General features: G+C 42.0%; 1 protein-coding gene across 1 annotated transcript; it reads right to left on the reverse strand.

Moving 5' to 3' along the window:
* Positions 1 to 354: 354 nt before the first annotated feature.
* borcs6 (BLOC-1 related complex subunit 6) lies at positions 355 to 19,305 on the reverse strand. The gene is made up of 5 exons (XM_052017661.1): positions 19,279 to 19,305; positions 15,529 to 16,285; positions 6,215 to 6,369; positions 3,528 to 3,611; positions 355 to 1,449 (listed from the first exon to the last, which is right to left on the reverse strand). The coding sequence occupies exons 1-5, from the start codon at positions 19,303 to 19,305 to the stop codon at positions 1,324 to 1,326; spliced, it is 1,149 nt and encodes a 382-aa protein (XP_051873621.1). The 3' UTR covers positions 355 to 1,323.
* Positions 19,306 to 19,994: the final 689 nt, after the last annotated feature.

Here is a 19,994-nt window from a genome sequence, read left to right on the forward strand (position 1 = left end):
GATTTAGAGTGACTAATTAATCTACCAACCAGCAGGTCTTGGGATGTGGAAGGAAACCTGACCACTCCTGGGAAAGTCCCAAAGCGCAAGATAAAGTCTTTGAAGGAGTACAATAATTTTAACTGGGGCAAATGATCTGGCTAGGATTGAAGGGAAGAAAAAAAAATCGCAGTTCTTCTTTGAAGTGCCACTTCTTTTATCCACGCAAGGCAGGAACATCAGAGTTTAACATCTCAACAAAAGGGCAACATTTCCTCAGTTTGGCACAGAAGTCATTCTAATTACATGCTGTCACCTTGAAGCACGGTCTGAACCTACAATCTTATGACTCAGGAAACAGGCTAAAAACTGAACTATGATAACATTCATCATGTATTGCACCATTCTGGTTTTACACTTGAAGTTCCAGGTCTTTGTAAAAACTTTGCAATAATTAGCAATATTACAGTATTCAAATTAATTACCAGATGCAGAAATAGCCATTAGGTTACGAGAACCCAATTATATCTAAAATTGTTTGATATCAAGGTTTTAGAGTTACACCTAAACCTAAGGAGTTACTGCCTTATTTCATTTAATTAAAAAGGCAGTTACAAAATAAATTCAAATCATTTCAATTTAAATCAAACATTATCTCATATTTAAATAGCTTTTGTATATGTTACTGAACTTCAGTAATTAGGACTATTTCAAGGCAGTTATATGCCAGAGCTACGACTTATTTTCATACCTTGTTACAGTTCTGATATTACATACTCCTGTTACTTTCCCTACAAATTCATTTCAAGTGCAGTTTACGATAAATATTACATTTTCTCCAGATTGTGCTTCCCAGTCATGAGACAGGCAAATTTACAGTGCTTTGCATTTGCACCATCAATCAAGGCCTGTTCTCCAAAACATGCTCCCCCTATCTGAAAATGTGATTAGTTCAATCCAGTTTGCAAATTCATAATAGTCCATAAACAGCAGGTCTTCAATTTGAAGAATGAGAGGTAATGAATTATTACTGCCTGCATGCAAAGCTCCTAACTGGTCACAGTATAAACTTCAAAGACTTGTAAACATTATTTTCCCCAAGCCAAATGCATGAAGTTTTGTTCAGCAGCATAACAATCTGCCTTTGTAGGATACGAAGATGCCATTATCACCGTGTCCCTAGTGCTGCTAACTGTGGGATTTCAAATTCCATATTCTTCAATGCAGTTTGTCTTCTTACCTTCGACACTGGATTGTTTTGCTAGTGCTGCAGTTCATGGCATTGTCCAAAGCAGCTAAACTATGTAAAAAGGTTCAATTACTAAACTATGTCAGCAACAGTCTTTACTTGCAGAGTGTTTCAAACATTTCCAAAGTTCTTTTGACCTCACGGATCTGTTTAGATAGCACAAGAATGGGCTGCATTGATCTGTCCAACTCTTCACAGCGGGCCATTAGTGTGTACATGCCCTGAAAACACAATCACATCAGTGTTAACTTAAAGGTGATTAAATATGTCATAAGAGCTTTCAACTAAATGGACTGCCACTGTGATTGTTAGAAGGTTCTATTTACACAGAGTGCCACAACTTTTAAACAGGAAATTGGATAAATGAATGTGTCACATCTTAGAAGGACAGAACCAATTGATGTGGAAACTTGCCACATTATCTTCCAATTCATTAGTCTATCCACACATGAACTCAGTCTCACCTATTAATACAGAAAAATAATGTGCACAATAAGATTTGATGGACAAGGACCATTCCTTTCAATAGTGTAGAAATAACCCATCATCTTGACTAAAATATTTAGCTGGATTAAATGTGCTCTATAATCAACAGATGCCAACAGCATTAAGTGTCTGGTCCTTAAATTCTTTGAAGTTTAAGTGTAGATTCTTTTATAATTGCATCCAGAAACTGGTGTTGCATGGACCCCATAATATTGTCCAGGCATAGAAAAATTAAATGCATTCATCACAGTATAACTATTACAAAACCAAACAAATGTTAGTACCTTTAATCTCAACTTTATTTATATTTCCCGTGTAATTATAGAAGCTTAAATAAGGGCTTTAGCAGCACAAGAAATAGAAAGTGGTGGTCACATGGCCCTCTGGGCATCCTGCTCCATTCATCAGGATCATGAATGATCTACCACCTCAGCATCATTGACCAGCACAATTATCCCCAGAAATCCAGTGATCTCCTCAGCTGACCAAGGTAGATAATTCCAAAGGTTCACCATCCACTGAGTGAAGACATTTTTTTAGTCTTAAACAGCTTATCTCTGAATCTCAATCTATGCTCCTTGATCTTAGACTCCTAAACCAGAGGAAAGATCCTCCCTGCATATAGCCTGTCAAGCACTAAGATTTTTTTTTAAAAAGTCTCAATGAGATCACCTTTCATCCTCCTAAACACTAGAGGATACAGACCTAGTCTAGTCAAACTCTCATTACATGGCAAATCCACCATTCCTGGAACCAGTCTGCTAAAAATTCACTGCACTCCCTCAATATCATGTACATCCTAAAATAAGGAGGCCAAAATTACTCCAAATGTGATCTCACCAAGGCCTTACACAATTGTAGTAAGACTTCCAAAATCCTGTAATCAAATGCTCTTGTAATATAGGTTAACATGCCACTGGCCTGCCTAATCATTTGTTGCAACTGCCATTGGCCTTATGGGACCTGTGTACAAACACACCCTTGTCCCTTTGGACATCAACTTTATTCCATCTCTCACCATTCAATAAATACTATGCTTTTCTGTTCAGTGCACCAAAGCAGATGAAAGGCTGCAAGTTGAAGGGAATGCTGGAGGATCTACTCATTCAGACACAAACAAGGTGGATTCATTGGGGAGCTGAGATTACATACCTTAGTGTCATCTGCTTCAACACCTTTTGTTAAAGGACCAGGGGGCAAGTGTGAGGAACATGGCAAAATACTGAAACATGTATTTTCATTCTAAAGCTTCTGGACAGGCTTAGTGGATAGCATCGAAGACAAGGAGCCTTTCAGCACCAAGGAATACCCTTCCTGCTAGCTGGGTCATTATCAAGTCCAAGGCCCAGTAAACTGGACTAATAGAACGAGAGCAATATCCTGCATTTTAAAATGATTTTGACACCAAACAATTAATCTTCACAATTTTTTCCTTAATTTTATGGGTCTCCTTGTAAAGGATGAGCTGGTTATAAATATATACAGGGACTGAATGAGTAGACAACTGAGTGTCTGAAGTGTTGCTAATAGAATCAAGGTTCCCTTCCCCATTTTAGACCAACAATCTTGTGTTAAGGATGCCTGATGCAAAAAAAAAAGTCAGACAAAATTAACACCTGAATTTGAATTCCTAATGATGAAATAATCTGATAAAATGCAATGAAAATGAAAAAAGCTAATGTGAATTTACTTTGTATAACAGAGTAACTGTAGTTAAACAATTCCTAATTATTACTGGTGTTTACTTAGAAAACCAAACTGGATTAGATAAATTAATACAGAACTGAATGGGTAGTTTGTTCCATGCCCTCACCTTTATACTCATATCTACCGACTCTCCAAGACTGTCGACCGAATCCCGGTAAGTCTGAATGTAGCCCACACTGAGTGCTGTCATCTGGATTTTCAAAATATGTCAGTATGGAAAAGATATATAACAAAATAAATTATCAAGTGAAACATTAAACTTTGATACAGAACAGTTCAAAATAACAAGTGAAAAATTAGATCATTACTATACTGTGCAGTCTAATTTCAAGTACACCAAGCCCTTTAATTTAATAGGTCACATGAATAATTCAATGTGTGAACATCAACACTGGGTGATATGAACTCAAGTCTAATTAAGCAACCTTTGAATAAATGGATTTCAAAATTTGAAGTCCGCAAATAAAGCAGTAACCAAGGTTAATTTCAAAGGTGTTGTACAATATAACCGATTTCTCAAAATTTTACAATGTCAAATGTCACAATAAGTAAAATTTCCATGCCATCCCCTCCTCCACTTCCTTCTTGAACACTAATATTCAAACTGCTGATGGAACAGATCAAATGCAGATGGTGCATATCATTAATATCTGGTTAGAATACGAAGTTCAGTTTTGTGCACTATGGTTTTGGATGCCAAGGCCACAGAAAGTAAAGAAAAAGATCATTCCTATGATAGGGATGCTTTAATTATGGAGAGAAAAAGGAAACGGGGGAACTTCAGTAAGGTTTTGAACAGAAACTCAAAATTAATTTTTAACTAGGGAAATCTATTTCCATTGATCAGCAAATTGGTCAACAAATGGCATAGGTTTATCGACAAAAGAAAAAGCTGGTAGTACTTAGCAGGTTAGACAGCAATGGAGGGATTAACAGTTAATTTAACAGGTTGATGACGTTGCATTGGAGAAAGTTAGAATTCAAACATCTATTAATTTGCAGAGAACGTAGATGGGCGGAGAGAGCAAAGTGAGTATCTGTGAAAGGGCAGAGGCTGGGAGAGACTGAATGACACAAATGATATTGGTGCCAGCTGAGAGAAGTTAGTAAGGCTTGTTAATAACAGCTGATCTGCTGGTGACGTTTTAAACAAAGATGAATGAGGATAGAAGAGAAAAAAAAGAAAACTATGCTGAAATTGAAAGATACATTAACACTGAAGTGCTGGCAAAGAGAAACATTGGAAATAGCCAGCCACTCAGGCAGCACCCATGAAGAGATAAAAAAAAACTAATAAGGTTAATTAATCTGTGTTTGGTTTCTCCATAGTGGACTATGCTGTTGGCAGCAAATGCAGTATGCTAATTTCTTAGAGCAGCTGAATTACTGCTTCACCTGGAGCAGAGGTAAAAGGACATTTGTTGCATCTCTTGCAGTTCCACAGGAAAGTACTGTGAGGAATGGGCATTGGTGGGGATAGAAGAGAAAAATCAGAGTTGTGCCAATGGTCCCTCTGGAATGCTTAAAAAGGTAGGGAAGGGAAGGTCCCTGGTGGTGGCATTACATTGAAGGTGGCAGGAATTATGGAGGATGAAGTGTGGAGTTTGGTGGGGTAGAAGGGGAGGATAAGAGGAATTCTTTCTTGCTTTGGGATAGGAGGAGATGATGATGTACAACAAATGGCAACTGGTTAAGAACTCTATCAGATCATTGGGAAGGGGAAGACATCTCTTAATTAGTTAAGCTGAAAGTCATCACTGCACAAGGTTCAACATGTGTCCTTTTATCTCTTTCCACACCACCATCCAGGGATCTGAATACTCCTTGCAGGTGAAACAGTTTCACTGATACCTTAGTGTAATGAATTTAGTGTTCATGATGTGGTTTCAACATTGGAGAAGCCAAATGCAGATAGGGTTGAGGAACACCCTCTGTTCAGGCCACAAGGGTAGCCCAGAGCTTGTCACTTTATTTCTCCATTCCACTCCCACCACTGGTCCAAGAAGCCCAATGCCTTTGAATGGGATTTTAATCAAATTAGGCACGTTAGAGCCCTCTGGACTCAATGTTGAGTGCAATAATTTCTGATATCCAACCCTGGCGGTGGTATCAGAATTGTTAGTTCTGTTGAAAGCTCAACATTAACTATTTGTCTCCACAGAAAAATGCCTGACCTGCCAAATATTCTCTTATATTTCAGATTGCGAGCAACTGCAGTGTTTTTGTCTATCACATTTCCAGCATTTTGTTTTCTCTCCTCTACCCTCATTCATCTCCTATTCATATCTCCTCCAGATCAGCTGCAATTAACAATTCTTCACCACTTTCATTCAGCCAGTACCAATATCATTTGTCATCCTTGGTCTCCACCCTATCACAGACGCTTGCCACCCATTCCCATTCTGTGCAACTTGAAATGTGCTTGATTTTAACCTTAGTTTTGAGAAAACATTAGCTCTCTAGAAATGCTGCATGACCTGTGGAGCATTTCAAAAAGAGAATTAAGTAGAAACAAAAGTGAAGATGTGGAATGATTGGATAAAAGCAGAATGGGACTCAGATTTTGAAAATTGGAGGTAGATAGCTGTGTTAAAATGGAATGTGCAAGGATATCGGAAAAGGACCTTGAAACAGCTCTCACAAACCCAATGCATGTGAGATCTGTACAGATTTCTGTGCTGTATAATTCTTTCACTGCTGAAAATTATAAACATTCAACTGAAGCTTCATGCATGACCAGAAAGCAACTTAATTTAGTTAGAACAGAATCATGAAGTATCAATTCATACATACATTCTGGATAGTAGCATTTAGGCCTCTCATCATTTGGTCAACTTTTTGTGCCACCTCCTTTGCATCTCTCTCCAGATCTTGCAGTACCCCAGGATCTATTGGAGGAATATCTGATTTTAACCTCTGCATACTTTTGGTTTTCACGCTGCTTCCAGCTGGTAAAGAGAAGAGAAAGTATTAAGTCTCCACTGCCCCATTTCTACTTTTAAATCAAGAGTTTAAAACCTGATCAAATTTAAATGAATGCAAATACAGGCTTCATGAGAAGACTGCATACAATTACTCCTAAAGAGATGCAAGAAAATACTGAGATTTTACATTCATCACCAACACAAAATTTTCTTTCATTTCTTGCAGAACAGCATATTTGTGCTGGTAAACACACAAATCTGGAAGATGTTGTCAGCAATTCAGCAAGATGCACTGCTAGTGTACTGAGAATTCAGTTGGGCGGGGGAGGGGGGTGGAGACAGGGTAAGAATCTGGGTAAGTTGTTCATAACTTAATATTATAAACTCAGAGTTATGTGCCACATTCAAGGGTACCTTCTCATTGATTCAAATGGAAGGGAATTGTTGCAAGTGACTCAGATAAGAGGTTGTTAATCTAGAAAGTGTTTCACACAGTTTTACAACAACAAAAAAACGACATTCAGGATCACAGCAGTAGGTCATTCAGCACCTTCACCCCACCCCCCAACTGCTCACCATTTAACAAGAATAAGGCTGGTGTATCACTCATGTCCTTTGATATCTAAAAACCTATCACTGTCTTGAATATACTTAGTGACATTGCCACCATTACCCTTTTAGATAAGGGCTCCGAAGAGTAAACATCCTCTGCGAAAGAAGTTTCTCCTCATCTTTGTCCTGAATGGTTGATGTCTTAGTTTGGGACTCCAACCCTTGGTTCCAGACACTACAGCCAGGAGAAACATCATCCCTTCACCTACCCTGTCAGATTCCATGAGAATGTTATATTTTAACGAAAAGCACCTCTTCTTTTTCTAAACTTGGATAGAACTGATCTGCTCTGCTCAAATTCTCCTAAAACAACAAACCCCTGATCACAGGGATCAATCTGGTGAGCCTTTGCTGCATGCGCTCTATTGCGGGTACAGTGGCATGCAAAAGTTTGGGCACCCCTGGTCAAAATGTCTGTTACTGTGAATAGTTAAGTGACTAGAAGATGAACTGATCTCCAAAAGTTATAAGTTAAAGATGAAACATTCTTTTCAACATTTTAAGTAAGATTAATGTTACTAATGTTATCCCACTTTTTAAGAAAGGAGGGAGGGAGAAAACGGGGAACTATCGTCCAGTTAGCCTAACATCTGTGGTGGGGAAGATGCTAGAGTCCATTATTAAGGATGAAATAATGGCATATTTGGATAGCAATGATAGGATTGGGTCGAGTCAACATGGATTTACTAAGGGCAAATCATGCTTAACTAATCTATTGGAGTTTTTTTGAGGGTGTAACCAGGAAAATAGATGAGGGAGATTCAGTGGATGTTGTATACCTCGACTTTCAGAAGGCATTTGATAAAGTGCTGCACAGGAGATTGGTGGGTAAAATTAGGGCTCATGGAATTGGGGGGCGGGTATTAACATGGATAGAAAACTGGTTGGCGGATAGGAAACAAAGGGTAGGGGTGAATGGATGTTTCTCAGAATGGCAGGCCATGACTAGTGGGGTGCCACAGGGCTCGGTGCTGGGACCACAGGTGTTTACGATCTATGTTGATGATTTAAATGAAGGCATTGTGAATAACATTAGCAAGTTTGCTGATGATACAAAGTTGGGTGGCAGTGCGACATGTGAAGAGGAAGTTAGGAGAATTCAAGGTGATTTGGATAGGTTGGGTAAGTGGGCAGATACTTGGCAGATGAAGCTTAATGTGGATAAGTGTGAGGTTATCCACTTTGGGAGCAGGAACAGGAAGGCAGATTATTATCTGAATGGTGTGGAGTTAGGTAAGGGGGAAATACAAAGGGATCTAGGAGTCCTTGTTCACCAGTCACTGAAAGTGAATGAGCAAGTGCAGCAGGCAGTGATGAAGGCTAATGGAATGTTGGCTTGTATTACAAGAGGAATTGAGTACAAAAGCAAAGAGATTCTTTTGCATTTGTACAGGGCCCTGGTGAGACCACTCCTGGAGTATTGTGTACAGTTTTGGTCTCCAGGGTTAAGGAAGGATATCCTGGCTATAGAGGGCGTGCAGCGTAGGTTTACGAGGTTAATTCCGGGGATGTCGGGACTGTCTTATGCTGAGAGGTTGGAGAGACTGGGACTGTACATGCTGGAATTGAGAAGATTGAGAGGGGATCTGATTGAAACATACAGGATTATTAAGGGATTGGACAGGATAGAGACAGGAGATATGTTCCAGATGCTGGGGAAGTCCAGGACCAGGGGGCATGATTTAAGAATAAGGGCTAGGCCATTTAGGACAGAGGGGAGGAAAAACTTCTTTTCCCAGAGGGTTGTGAATTTGTGGAATGCACTGCCTCAGAGGGCAGCGGAGGCCAATTCTCTGGGCACTTTCAAGGAGCTAGATAGGTTTCTTATAGATAGGGGAATCAAGGGATATGGTGACAAGGCAGGAACAGGATATTGATTGTTGAGGATCAGCCATGATCTCAAGATGGTGGTGCAGACTCGAAGGGCCGAATGGTCTACTTCTGCTCCTATTGTCTAATGCATTATTTTTGTTTTGTACAATTTTAGAGAGAAAAAAAAAAGGAGCACCATGTAAAAGTTTGGGCATCCCAAGAGATTTGAGCTCTCAGATAACTTTTGCCAAGGTCTCAGACCTTCATTAGCTTGTTACGGCTATGGCTTCTTCACAGTCATCGTTAGGAAAGGCCAGATGATGCAAATTTCAAAGCTTTATAAATACCCTGACTCCTCAAACCTTGTCCCAACAATAAACAAAGCAAGAAAAGGCTATAAGATAGCAAAGCATTTTCAGGTAACTGTTTCCTCAGTTCGTAATGTAATTAAGAAATGGCAGTTAACAAGAACTGTGGAGGTCAAGTTGAGGTCTGGAAGACCAAGAAAAGTTTCCAAGAGAACTGCTCGTAGGATTGCTAGAAAGGCAAATCAAAACCCCTGTTTGACTGCAAAAGACCTTTAGGAAGATTTAGCAGACTCTGGAGTGGTGGTGCACTGTTCAACTGTGCAGCGACACCTACACAAATATGACCTTCATGGAAGAGTCATCAGAAGAAAACCTTTCCTGCATCCCCACCACAAAATACAGCATCAGAAGTTTGCAAAGGAACATCTAAACAAGCCTGATGCATTTTGGAAACAAGTTCTGTGGACTGATGAAGTTAAAATAGAACATTTTGGCCACAATGAGTAAAAGGTATGTTTGGAGAAAAAAGGGTGCAGAATTTCATGAAAAGAACACCTTCCCAACTGTTAAGCACAGGGGTGGATCGATCATGCTTTGGGCTTGTGTTGCAGCCAGTGGTACAGGGAACATTTCACTGGTAGAGGGAAGAATGAATTCAATTAAATACCAGCAAATTCTGGAAGCAAACATCACACCATCTGTAAAATAAAAACAACTGAAGATTAAAAGAGGATGGCTTCTACAACAGGATAATGATCCTAAACACACCTCAAAATCCACAATGGACTACCTCAAGAGGCACAAGCTGAAGGTTTTGCCATGGCCCTCACAGTCCCCTGACCTAAACATCAAAAAAATCTGTGAATAGACCTCAAAAGAACAGTGCATGTAAGATGGCCCAAGAATCTCACAGAACTAGAAACCTTTTGCAAGGAAGAATGGGCAAAAATCCCCCAAACAAGAATTGAAAGACTCCTAGCTGGCTACAGAGAGCATTTACAAGCTGTGATACTTGCCAAAGGGGGTGTTACTAAGTACTGACCATGCAGGGTGCCCAAACTTTTGCTTCGGGCTCTTTTCCTTTCTTGTTATTTTGAAACTGTTAAAGGTGGAAATAAAAAAGTAATCTTGCTTAAAATATTAAAGAAATGTGTCATCTTTAACTTTATGCCTTTTGGAAATCAGGTCAACTTTTACTCGCTTAGCTATTCACAGTGACAAATTTTGACCAGGGGTGCCTAAACTTTTGCATGCCACTGTATATCCTTGTTAGGCAGGGATATCACATTTTTACACAATATTTCAGGTGCAGTTTCAACAGGGCCAATATTAAATAAGATATCTTTACTCTTATAGTCAAATCCTCTTGCAATAACGGCTCTCCTACTACTTCCCTTCCTAAATGCTTGCTTAATAACTTCTAATGATTTGAGCACAAGAACAAAGTTCCTCTGAACACCAACACTATTCCATCCATTGAAAAGCATAATATTCTTCCCACTTAGATTGTGTATTATGTTGTTGCTGCTGTATTTGCATTCTGCAAAGACATGCAGTTTAAATGGCCAGTTAACAATCAATTTTGCTGTTAGATAATAAAATATTTTCCAAGAAGAATGCTATTGCAAATTATGCAATGTTTGGGCATTGTATGAAATATATTCAAATTAACCATATTAAAACAAGATCTTCAATGCGTATCTCAGTTCTGTTAAGTATACAACAAATCATAATAGAAACTCAATCAACATCCAAGACAATTCTTAACTCTTCAAATATTAGGTAATAGCAGGTCCTAAAGTACACTGCTTTTAAGAATACCTAGCATTTCTAATCCACCCTTCTTCTGCACCGACTCCATCATCATTCCATTAGCCAAAAACAGCCTTTGCCGTAGCAAGCAATTTGGTGCTCACAATTCCCAAGCACCTGATATCTTCAATCATTAAATCTGACAAGGAAAAACATTCCCCTCATGGCAATCTTCGCCCTGCCTCACAAGAGTCACACAGCACGGAACAGGCCCCTTGGTCAAACTTGCCCATACTGACCAAGATGCCTTCCTGAGCTAGTCCCATTCACCTTTAAACTTTCCTATCCATGAATCTGTCAAAAAGCCTTTCAAATGTTGTATCCACCTCTACCACTTCATCTGGCTCATTCCATATACCCACCACCCTCTGAAAAACTTGCATCCCCTTTAAACTTCACCTCCGCCTTAAACCCGTGCCCTCTAGTTTTAAATTCCCCTACCCTTAGAAAAAGATTATGAACATCCACCTGGTGTATGCCCCTCATGATTTTATAAACCTCTATAAAGGTCATTCCCCAGCCTCCTTCGCTCCAGGGGAAACAGTCCCAACCTACCCAGTCTCTCCTTCTAACTCAAGCCCTTCAGTCCTGACAACATCCTTGTGAATCTTTCTGCACCTTCTCTAGCTTAATCACATCCTTCCTACAGTATGGTGACTAGAACTGCACGCAATATTCCAGACGCAGTCTCACTAACATCTTGTACAGATGTAACATGACATCCTAATTCCTGTACTCAACACCTTGTCTGATGAAGGCAAGCATGCCATATGCCTTCTTCACCATTTTGACTGTGTGGCCAATTTCAGGCAACTATGTACATGTCTGCTTTGGTTTCTCTGTTCTACAACGTTCCCCAGGGCCATATCGTTTACTGTGTATGTCCTGCGCTGGTCTAACTGCCCAAAAGGCATCACTTTGTACTAGCCTGTGTTAAGTTCCATCTGCCATTCTTTTACCCATTTTCCCAGTTGATCTACATCCTGTTGTATCCTTAGATGACCTTCTTCATTGTCCACACTACTAGTTTTGGTGTCATCTACAAACTTACTAATTATGCCATATGCATTCTCATGCAAATCTTTAATATACATGACAAAGAGCAGAGGACCCAGCACTGATCTTCGTGGCACACTACTGGTCATAGGCCTCCAATATGAAAAAATAACCCCGAACTACCATCCTCTGACTCCTTCCACCAAGCCAATTTTGTATCCAATTGGCTAGCCAATCCTGGATCCCATGTGATCTTAGCTTCTGGACTAGTTTGCCATCAAAAAGCCTTGCTAAAGTTGATGTAGACAACATCTACCATCCTGCCCCCGTCAATCGTCTTGGTCACCTCTTCATAAAACTCAGTCAAATTCGAGAGACACAATCTCCCACGCACAAATCCACATTGACTATCCCTAATCAGTCTTTGCCTTTCCAAATGCAGATACATCCTGTACCTCAGAATCCCCTCCAATAACTTACCCACTGCTAGTGTTAGGCTAATCAGACTGCAGTTCTTAGGTTTGTCCTTGCAGCCCTTTTTAAATAGGGACACAACATTATCCACCTTCCAGTCTTCTAGTACCTCACGTGTAGCTAAGGAAGGAAACATGCAATTTCTTCCCTTGCTTCCCACAACATCCTAGGATACACTTGGATTTATTCATTATGCACCTCAAGACTGCCAGCACCTCCATTTTCATAATATCAATACATTTCAGGACATTACTGTTCTCTTCACCAAATTCCCTAGCTTCCATGAGTTTCTCCATGGTAAATACAGACAAGTAGTATTCATTTAAGACCTAGTCCATCTTCCCTGGCTCCACACGATGACCACACTGATCCTTAACGAAACTTTCCCCATGTACCTTTTTGCTATAATACAATTATAGAATCTTAGATTCTTTTATCTTATCTGCTAAGTACATCATGTCCCCTTTCTGCCATCCTGATTTCCTTAAGGGTACTCCTACATCTTTTGTATTCAAGGGACTCGTTTGACCTCAGCTGCCCTTACCTAATATGCCTCATTTTTATCAATATCATATTAATCTACTTCATTAAGCTGGCATTCTGGACATCTTTAATTAACATAAACCCACCAACATTAAGACCCATACTGATACTTATACTTGCTCACTTGTCATTTAATTCCCAGATTCTCTCTTCAAATATTGAATTTGCATGTCAGGGCAGCGAAACAGGACCTTCAGTCTACTGAATCCACATCTATCATAAAGCACTAATTTACACCGATCCCATTTTATTCATCCCAGGTTCCCATCAACTCCCCTAGATTTTACTTCTCCCCTCCACACAACAGGCAATTTACAGTGGCCAATTAACCTGCCACCTGCGTGTCTTTGGATTGTAGGAAGAAACTGGAACACCCAGAAGATATTCACAGGGAGAAGGTACAAACTTTAGATAAACAGCACTGGAGATCAGGTCATTGGTGCTGTAAAACAGCAGCTTTACCACTGTGGCATCCAGATTTAATTGAAAACATGAACAATAAATGGGAAATGCATATGAAAATCCCAGATTTCCATTTAAATCTTTAGAATGCTATATATCTTTGAAATAACAATAAACTCTATACATTAGTTTGCCTCACAACAACCTTGTTGGCAAATGATTGAATGGTGAGTGAGGAAATAATTTATTAGCAATTCACTGTGCACAAAAAGTATTTATGCCCACTTTCTGTGGAAGTGCAACTCACAGCACAGTGATTACCAAAGTCATTTAGTACTAGAAGTTCTTTGTTGGGTGAATGGTAATGCAAGCTTTAATCACATCTGAAAATAAAGATTTCCATCTCAGCCAAAAAGATTCCCTCCCAGGAAAATGCACAGAAATCAATATATTTTGGATATCAAGGGACATGGGGATTGTGCAGGAAAATGCTATTAAGGTAGGTCAGCTGTAATCTCAATCCACTCCCATCTCTTTTTTAGGGAATATCAATTACAAGTGTCAAATGAATACAAGGTACCAAGAGATAAAACTGCTTGCACACCAAACAAAAATGGCAAATTCCAGAGTACTCAGTATTAAAAAGTGCAAAAGGAATCACAAACGCAAGATGCTTCAAAAGGCTTTAAAATTATTGGAGTATTGGGGCGGCACGGTAGCAGTTAGCTCGACGCTATTACAGTGCCAGCAATCGGGGTTCGATTCCCGTCACTGTCTGTAAGGAGTTTGTATGTTCTCCCATGTCTGTGTGGGTTTTCTCTGGGTGCTCCGGTTGCCTCCCACATTCTAAAGACATATGGGTAGGTTAATATGGGTTTAAAATGGGCGGCATGGACTCGTTGGGCCGGAAGGGCCTGTTATCATGCTGTTAAAAGTATTAATTAAAAAGTTTTCCTTTGGGAAGCAGCTGCCCAAAACTTACAGTAGGCAGTGAAGCAATGTACAATGTTATGAAAATGCCCAAAAAATCTCAAGCTCTGTGGTGAGCCTCTGCACATTCTGAATGATACACGCTGCTTTAAAACATCAGTTTCAAGGTGACAGCAATTATGATTTCATCAAACTGCCTGAGCATTAAAGTATCCTTATACATTTGGATCAAAACAACATTTTTCAATTAACTTTCAAAACAGCAGTATCCCAAATAACAGTTGGGAACTTAAACGAAATAACATGAGTAAACATTAAAATAAAAAAAAAGTAAAGTTCCTATTATGTTGAAATTGTCATGCAGGGAAATTAAAACTCATTAGTTTCTTTAAGGGACAGATTAGCTGCTAAATACCACGAACTCAGAAAATCACCTGCATATGAGATCCAAGTTATTTTACAGAGGGACAACGTCACAAAGCTAAATTCACATCAGTTTGAGTGGTTTCAACTGCTCTGTGCTAGAGAAATCGATTGCGACACTATGCTACGTTATACATACCAAAAAAAATCAGTTGTGGACCACAGTAACGAAAAATCTTCCCTTGCCCTAGATTGCAGTCCATTAACATCACGGCAACGCGACGCGTCAAAGCCCCACAAAACAGTGCTTAAACATTACTGCCTCCTAGCCTTAGAAACCCAGATTCCATTCTGATCTGGGATGCTGTATGTGTGGAGTTTCGGGTTTGCACGTTCTTCCCCTGAACCTGTAGGTTTCTTTCCCCCCAAATGCCAATTGGCCTAGTTGGCCGATTAATTGCCCCTACTGTAAATGGATGGCAGGAAAGGGCGAAATTAATGGGCATGCAAGGTGGTGGAAGGAATTAGCGTTGAGTGCTTGACAGTCGGCTCGGACACGTAGACAAGGATATTTCCATGCTGTACGACTACGAAAACGGACAGGTAATATAGTAATCTTGATTTCGGGCTAAATACACATGTGGACTTTGAATAAATCTTCGTGGAAATTGGGGCCAGATATATAACACTTCATCCGAAAGACGATACATCTGAAATTGCCAACAGTCCTTCGTACTGGCCCATCCTCAGAGGAAACTGCTTGCAGTTCCCACGGGAGTTGGCTCACCGGTAAGTGGGTTAACTTGTTGCACCGTACGGCTCTCTCCCGCAAGTGTAGGGCGTGCAAAGGCAAATCAAAACAAATCTGGAGCCATGCACGGCAGCGAGTTGTGGGCGGGTCGGATGCAGAGGAAGCCGCCGGGTTACTCACGCTCCAGGTCCAAGCTCTGCCTCGAACTCATCTTGATCTTGTGCTGCAGGTTGTTCGCCACATAGTGGGTGAGGTCGCCGTCGTGGCTGACCGTGCCCTCCAGCTCCAGCGCGCTCGAAATGGTCGCCCTCCGCCCTTCCAGTTTGCCGTCGCGGCCTCGGACGCCGCCCAAAACCTGGCTGATGCCGTCCAGACTCTTGCTGTCCTGCAGGCGGCCGCACACCCGCTCCCGGGCCGCTGGGCTCACCGCCGGCTGGTCCCGGCTCGCAGTCGCGGCTACCGCCCTCTCGGCGCATTCTGGCGACTCGCCGCCACTCTCCCAAGACTCCTCGCCGCTCTCGGAGGGCGGGCTGAGCGCCTCGGCCTCTGCCATCGCCCGGGTCAGGCCCGAGCCGCCCTCACCGGCCGGGCCGCCGCAGCTCGCGCACAAACGCGCCGTCCCGTCCTCGCTGCGCACGCGCACCGGGCGGGGCGGCGCCGTCACCGCCCGACGCAACAGCCGACGTAACCGCCGCGGGCTGAAGCCGGCGCCGCCATTTTGCTTATGGGCAGAGAAGCGCGGAGTTGATTTCTGCTCCCGCAAGCCTCCTCCACGCTCCCCAACCACCCCCGCCCCGTGGAGAAAGGGAAGGGAAAGCACGCCTCCTGCAACTGCTTGCAACGCGGGAGAGGTTCGGAAACGAGCCGCGGCCCCGGGACGGCAAAGGCGAGGCCGCCGGCGGAAGGCTGGCGTGAGCGGAGAAAGAGCTGGCCCTACCTACCCTCTGCCATGAGGAAGAACCGCCGAGCACGAACGCCGGGCCAGCGAATCAAACCACCGGCTGCACACTGGTTCCTCCCGCTCCTTCCTCCACAGGGCGGCACTGGAGGGAGGAGCTAAGGGTGGTGCCACCCAGAGCCCAAACGCACCGTAGATCTGTGCATTTCCACCAGTTTTTTTTCCCCCCTCTGTTTTATAATTAAGCAATGATGTTCAGAACTGGATATAATTGGTTTTTATGATTGGCCATTTGCAGTTTCACTGTAACTGGCTGCGTTTATTTAGGCAAGTATGAGCCTTAGACCTAAATAGTACATAGCATTTATTGTGGTCAAGTTACTGACGGCTAAGAGTTCTGGACGTTTCAATTAAAGTTCAAATACTGCCTTGGCGAAAGAGATTTAAATTTGCCTAACGCAATAAACGTGGAGTGAAAGTGGAGAAAGTATGCCAACCTCATCCAGTCTATTCAGACTATTCTGGATGCCAACCTTATCCAGTCTATTCAGTGTGTTACTTCATACCCATCTAAGCCCTCTGTCAGTTCCAGAACAGGGGTAGACAGTTGATAATAACATTGCTAATGTTATCTACATCCCATGAACATGTAAATGGATGGGGGGGGGGAGAATGAAACCTTAGGGATAGGCTTACCATTTGTTTAAAGTCACATGGGACACCCCTTCTTTCAATGTCAATTAGCTGTCCATTATTATTTTCTGACCCAGGCACCTGGTCTACAATATACACAATGGGATAGTGCTGCTGCTGCCTCACAGCTCCAGGGTGTTATGTTTGTTCTTTATCAAGAGACAAACTTCGTGTGGGTTTAACATCCGAACATTTTATTAACCAATACCAGACTATCTTGCTTTCCCTCTCTTTTTACAGCCACCTCCTGTTTCCCAGTGTGACCCCTTGCATTGCCTACTGGGAACTGTAGTTCTTTATTATAACTACATAATAACATATCTTCCCCCTTAAAGAAAAACAAATGCAATACTTTGTCCTTATAAACCTCCCAAGAACCCTTGTCCACTCAGCAGCTTTCAATCAGTCTTTGAGGTGGTTTAATGGTCGCTTTTGGTACTTGTTTTCGCAGGTGTGTTGCTTTCATTTGCTGCATTACTATTGGTGTTTTCCTGGGAACTCTGGTCCACATGTTCATTTTCTCCAATATGCTGGCCCCTTTGGTGTACTGACAGGGGACGGGTTACAGCCATGGATTAGAGCTTGTGGTTGTAGATTTACGTGGTTCCTCCTCAGAGGTGTTCCTCGCTTCATCTGGATCTGGTATGAATGTGGATTTACTTCCTCCTGCACAACTCCTTGCATGGACCATGTGCCAGAATCATGATCTCAGATTTGCACTTGATCCCCAGGCTTCAGGACTGGTAGGCTTTTTGCTGTCTTGTGATTCTGTTTTTCTTTCCCTTCCTCTTTAGCCTGTTTGACCTTGTGTGCTCCTTCAGGTGTCAACAGGTTTTCTTGTATTGGAAGGTTGGTGCGTATGCATCAACCCATCAGCATTTGGGCTGGTGAAAGGCTGTTCTGCAGTGGCGCACTTCTGTAAATCATTAGACTTCTGTGGAAATCCTCTTGTCCATCTTGCGCTTTCTTCATGAGGCCCTTCACCACCTGAACTGAACTCTCTGCTAGGTCATTAGATTTTGGGTGACGTGGGCTTGAGGTTATATGTCGAAACCCCCCAAACATTGGCAAAGGATTCAAATTCACAGCTCAAATTGTGGACCATTGTCTGATACTACTTCACATGGAACAACATGCCTCGCAAACACAGCTTTCAGGAATGTGGTAACTGCTTTGCTGGACATTGATTGCAGTGTCGCAACCTCTGGGTAATTGGAAAAGTAGTCTGTTACAACAATGTGGCTCTTCCCATTATAGTCAAACAAATCCACTCCAACTTTGAAATACGGCCTGTCTGGTACAGGGTGTGGTGTAAGTGGTTCTGCTTGCTGCTTTGGTCTGTAGGTAAGGCATATTTCACATGAAGCAGTGGTCCGGCTGATGTCTTGGTTCATTCTTGACCAGTACATCACTTCACATGCTCTGCGTTTACATTTTTCCTCTCCAGGATGCCCTTTGTGTACCTTCTGAAGCGTCACTTGCGTAATTACACTGGAATCACAAACCTGTTCCCTTTTGAAGACTGTATCTTTCACTACTGACAGTTCAGCCCTGCATGCCCAATAATCCTGAATACATATCGGGCAGTCATCCTTTGCTGCTGGCCATCCTTTCTGAATTGTATCATTGAGTACTTTCATTGTTTCATCTGCCTCTGCTGCTTTCCTAATCTGCTCTGTTCTCTCCGGAGATACTGGAAGGGAGGTGACTATCATGTCAACATAGGCCTGTATATCTGCATTAACCTGTTGGTCACTCTCTTCTGTCTTGTCGACTGCTCAAGACAGAGCATCAGCAGCAGACACACATTTTCCCAGCGTGTAGATCATCTTCACATCATATTTCTGCAGCCTTATCAACATGCGCTGTATCCTCGTGGGACAGTCATTCAGTGGTTTGGACATAATTGAGACCAATGGTTTATGGTCTGTCTCCACTTCAATAGCTTGCCCATAGATGTACTGATGGAACCTTTCACCTGCATATGTACTGGCGAGAAGCTCTTTCTCTATCTGTGCATAATTGGCTTCCACACTTGTTAAAGCCCTTGATGCATAGGCCACAGGTTGCCATGTGCCATCATGCTGCTGCAGAAGTACTGATCCAAGGCCGTGCCGGGACACATCAGCTGATATCCTGATACACCTTTCCGGATCATAAAACTTCAGCAGGGGCACTTGAGTTAAGACCCTTTTCAACATCTGGAAACACTCTTCTTGCTCATGAGACCAAATCCATTCATTTTGTTGCTTAAGGAGTGACCTAAGTGGCGCTGATACTGTTGACAGTTGAGGGATGAACTCAGCCAGGTAAGTCACCATCCCTAAGAAACGTCTCACCTCCTTTTTGTTTTGGGGCCTTTCCATGTTTTCAATGGCTGACGTCTTTCTTGGGTCAGGCTTCGCTCCCTCTTCAGTTATGACATCTCCTATGAAGATCGGTGTCTTAGCACCAAACTCTCAATTCTCCTTATTTAATTTCAAATTGACATTCCTTGTCGCGTCAAGCACTTGTCTCACTCGAGTATCATGTCCGTCCTTGGTGGACCCCCAAACGATGATGTCATCCATCATGGTCTCGACACCAGGTATACCCTCAAAAATCATGTAGATGGTTTTTTGGTAGACTTCTGGTGTGGACAGGATCCCATATGGCAGCCAAAGATAGCGATATCTTCCTTGTGTGTTAAAAGTACACAGTCTCAAACTTGCCTCATCAAGCTTCATCTGCCAAAATCCAGACGATGCGTCGAGCTTGCTAAACCATTTGGCACCTGAAAACCGGGACATGATCTCCTCCCATGTTGGCAATTTAAAATGCTCTCTCTTGATGGCTTTATTGCGATTTCTTGGGTCTAGACATATTCGCAATGCTCCATTTTTCTTTTGCACAATGACCAGTGAACTCACCCAATCTGTTGGTTCTTCAATTTTCTGTATGACATTCATCTGTTCCACGCGTCCTAGTTCTTGTTTATTTATCTCTAAGTTGAAACAGAACTTTCCTGCATGCATGGACAACAGGAGCCACTGCCTCATCTATGTGAATTTTGCGT

The sequence above is a fragment of the Pristis pectinata genome, chromosome 6 (assembly GCF_009764475.1).
Source record: "Pristis pectinata isolate sPriPec2 chromosome 6, sPriPec2.1.pri, whole genome shotgun sequence".
NCBI classification, from domain to species: Eukaryota; Metazoa; Chordata; class Chondrichthyes; order Rhinopristiformes; family Pristidae; genus Pristis; species Pristis pectinata.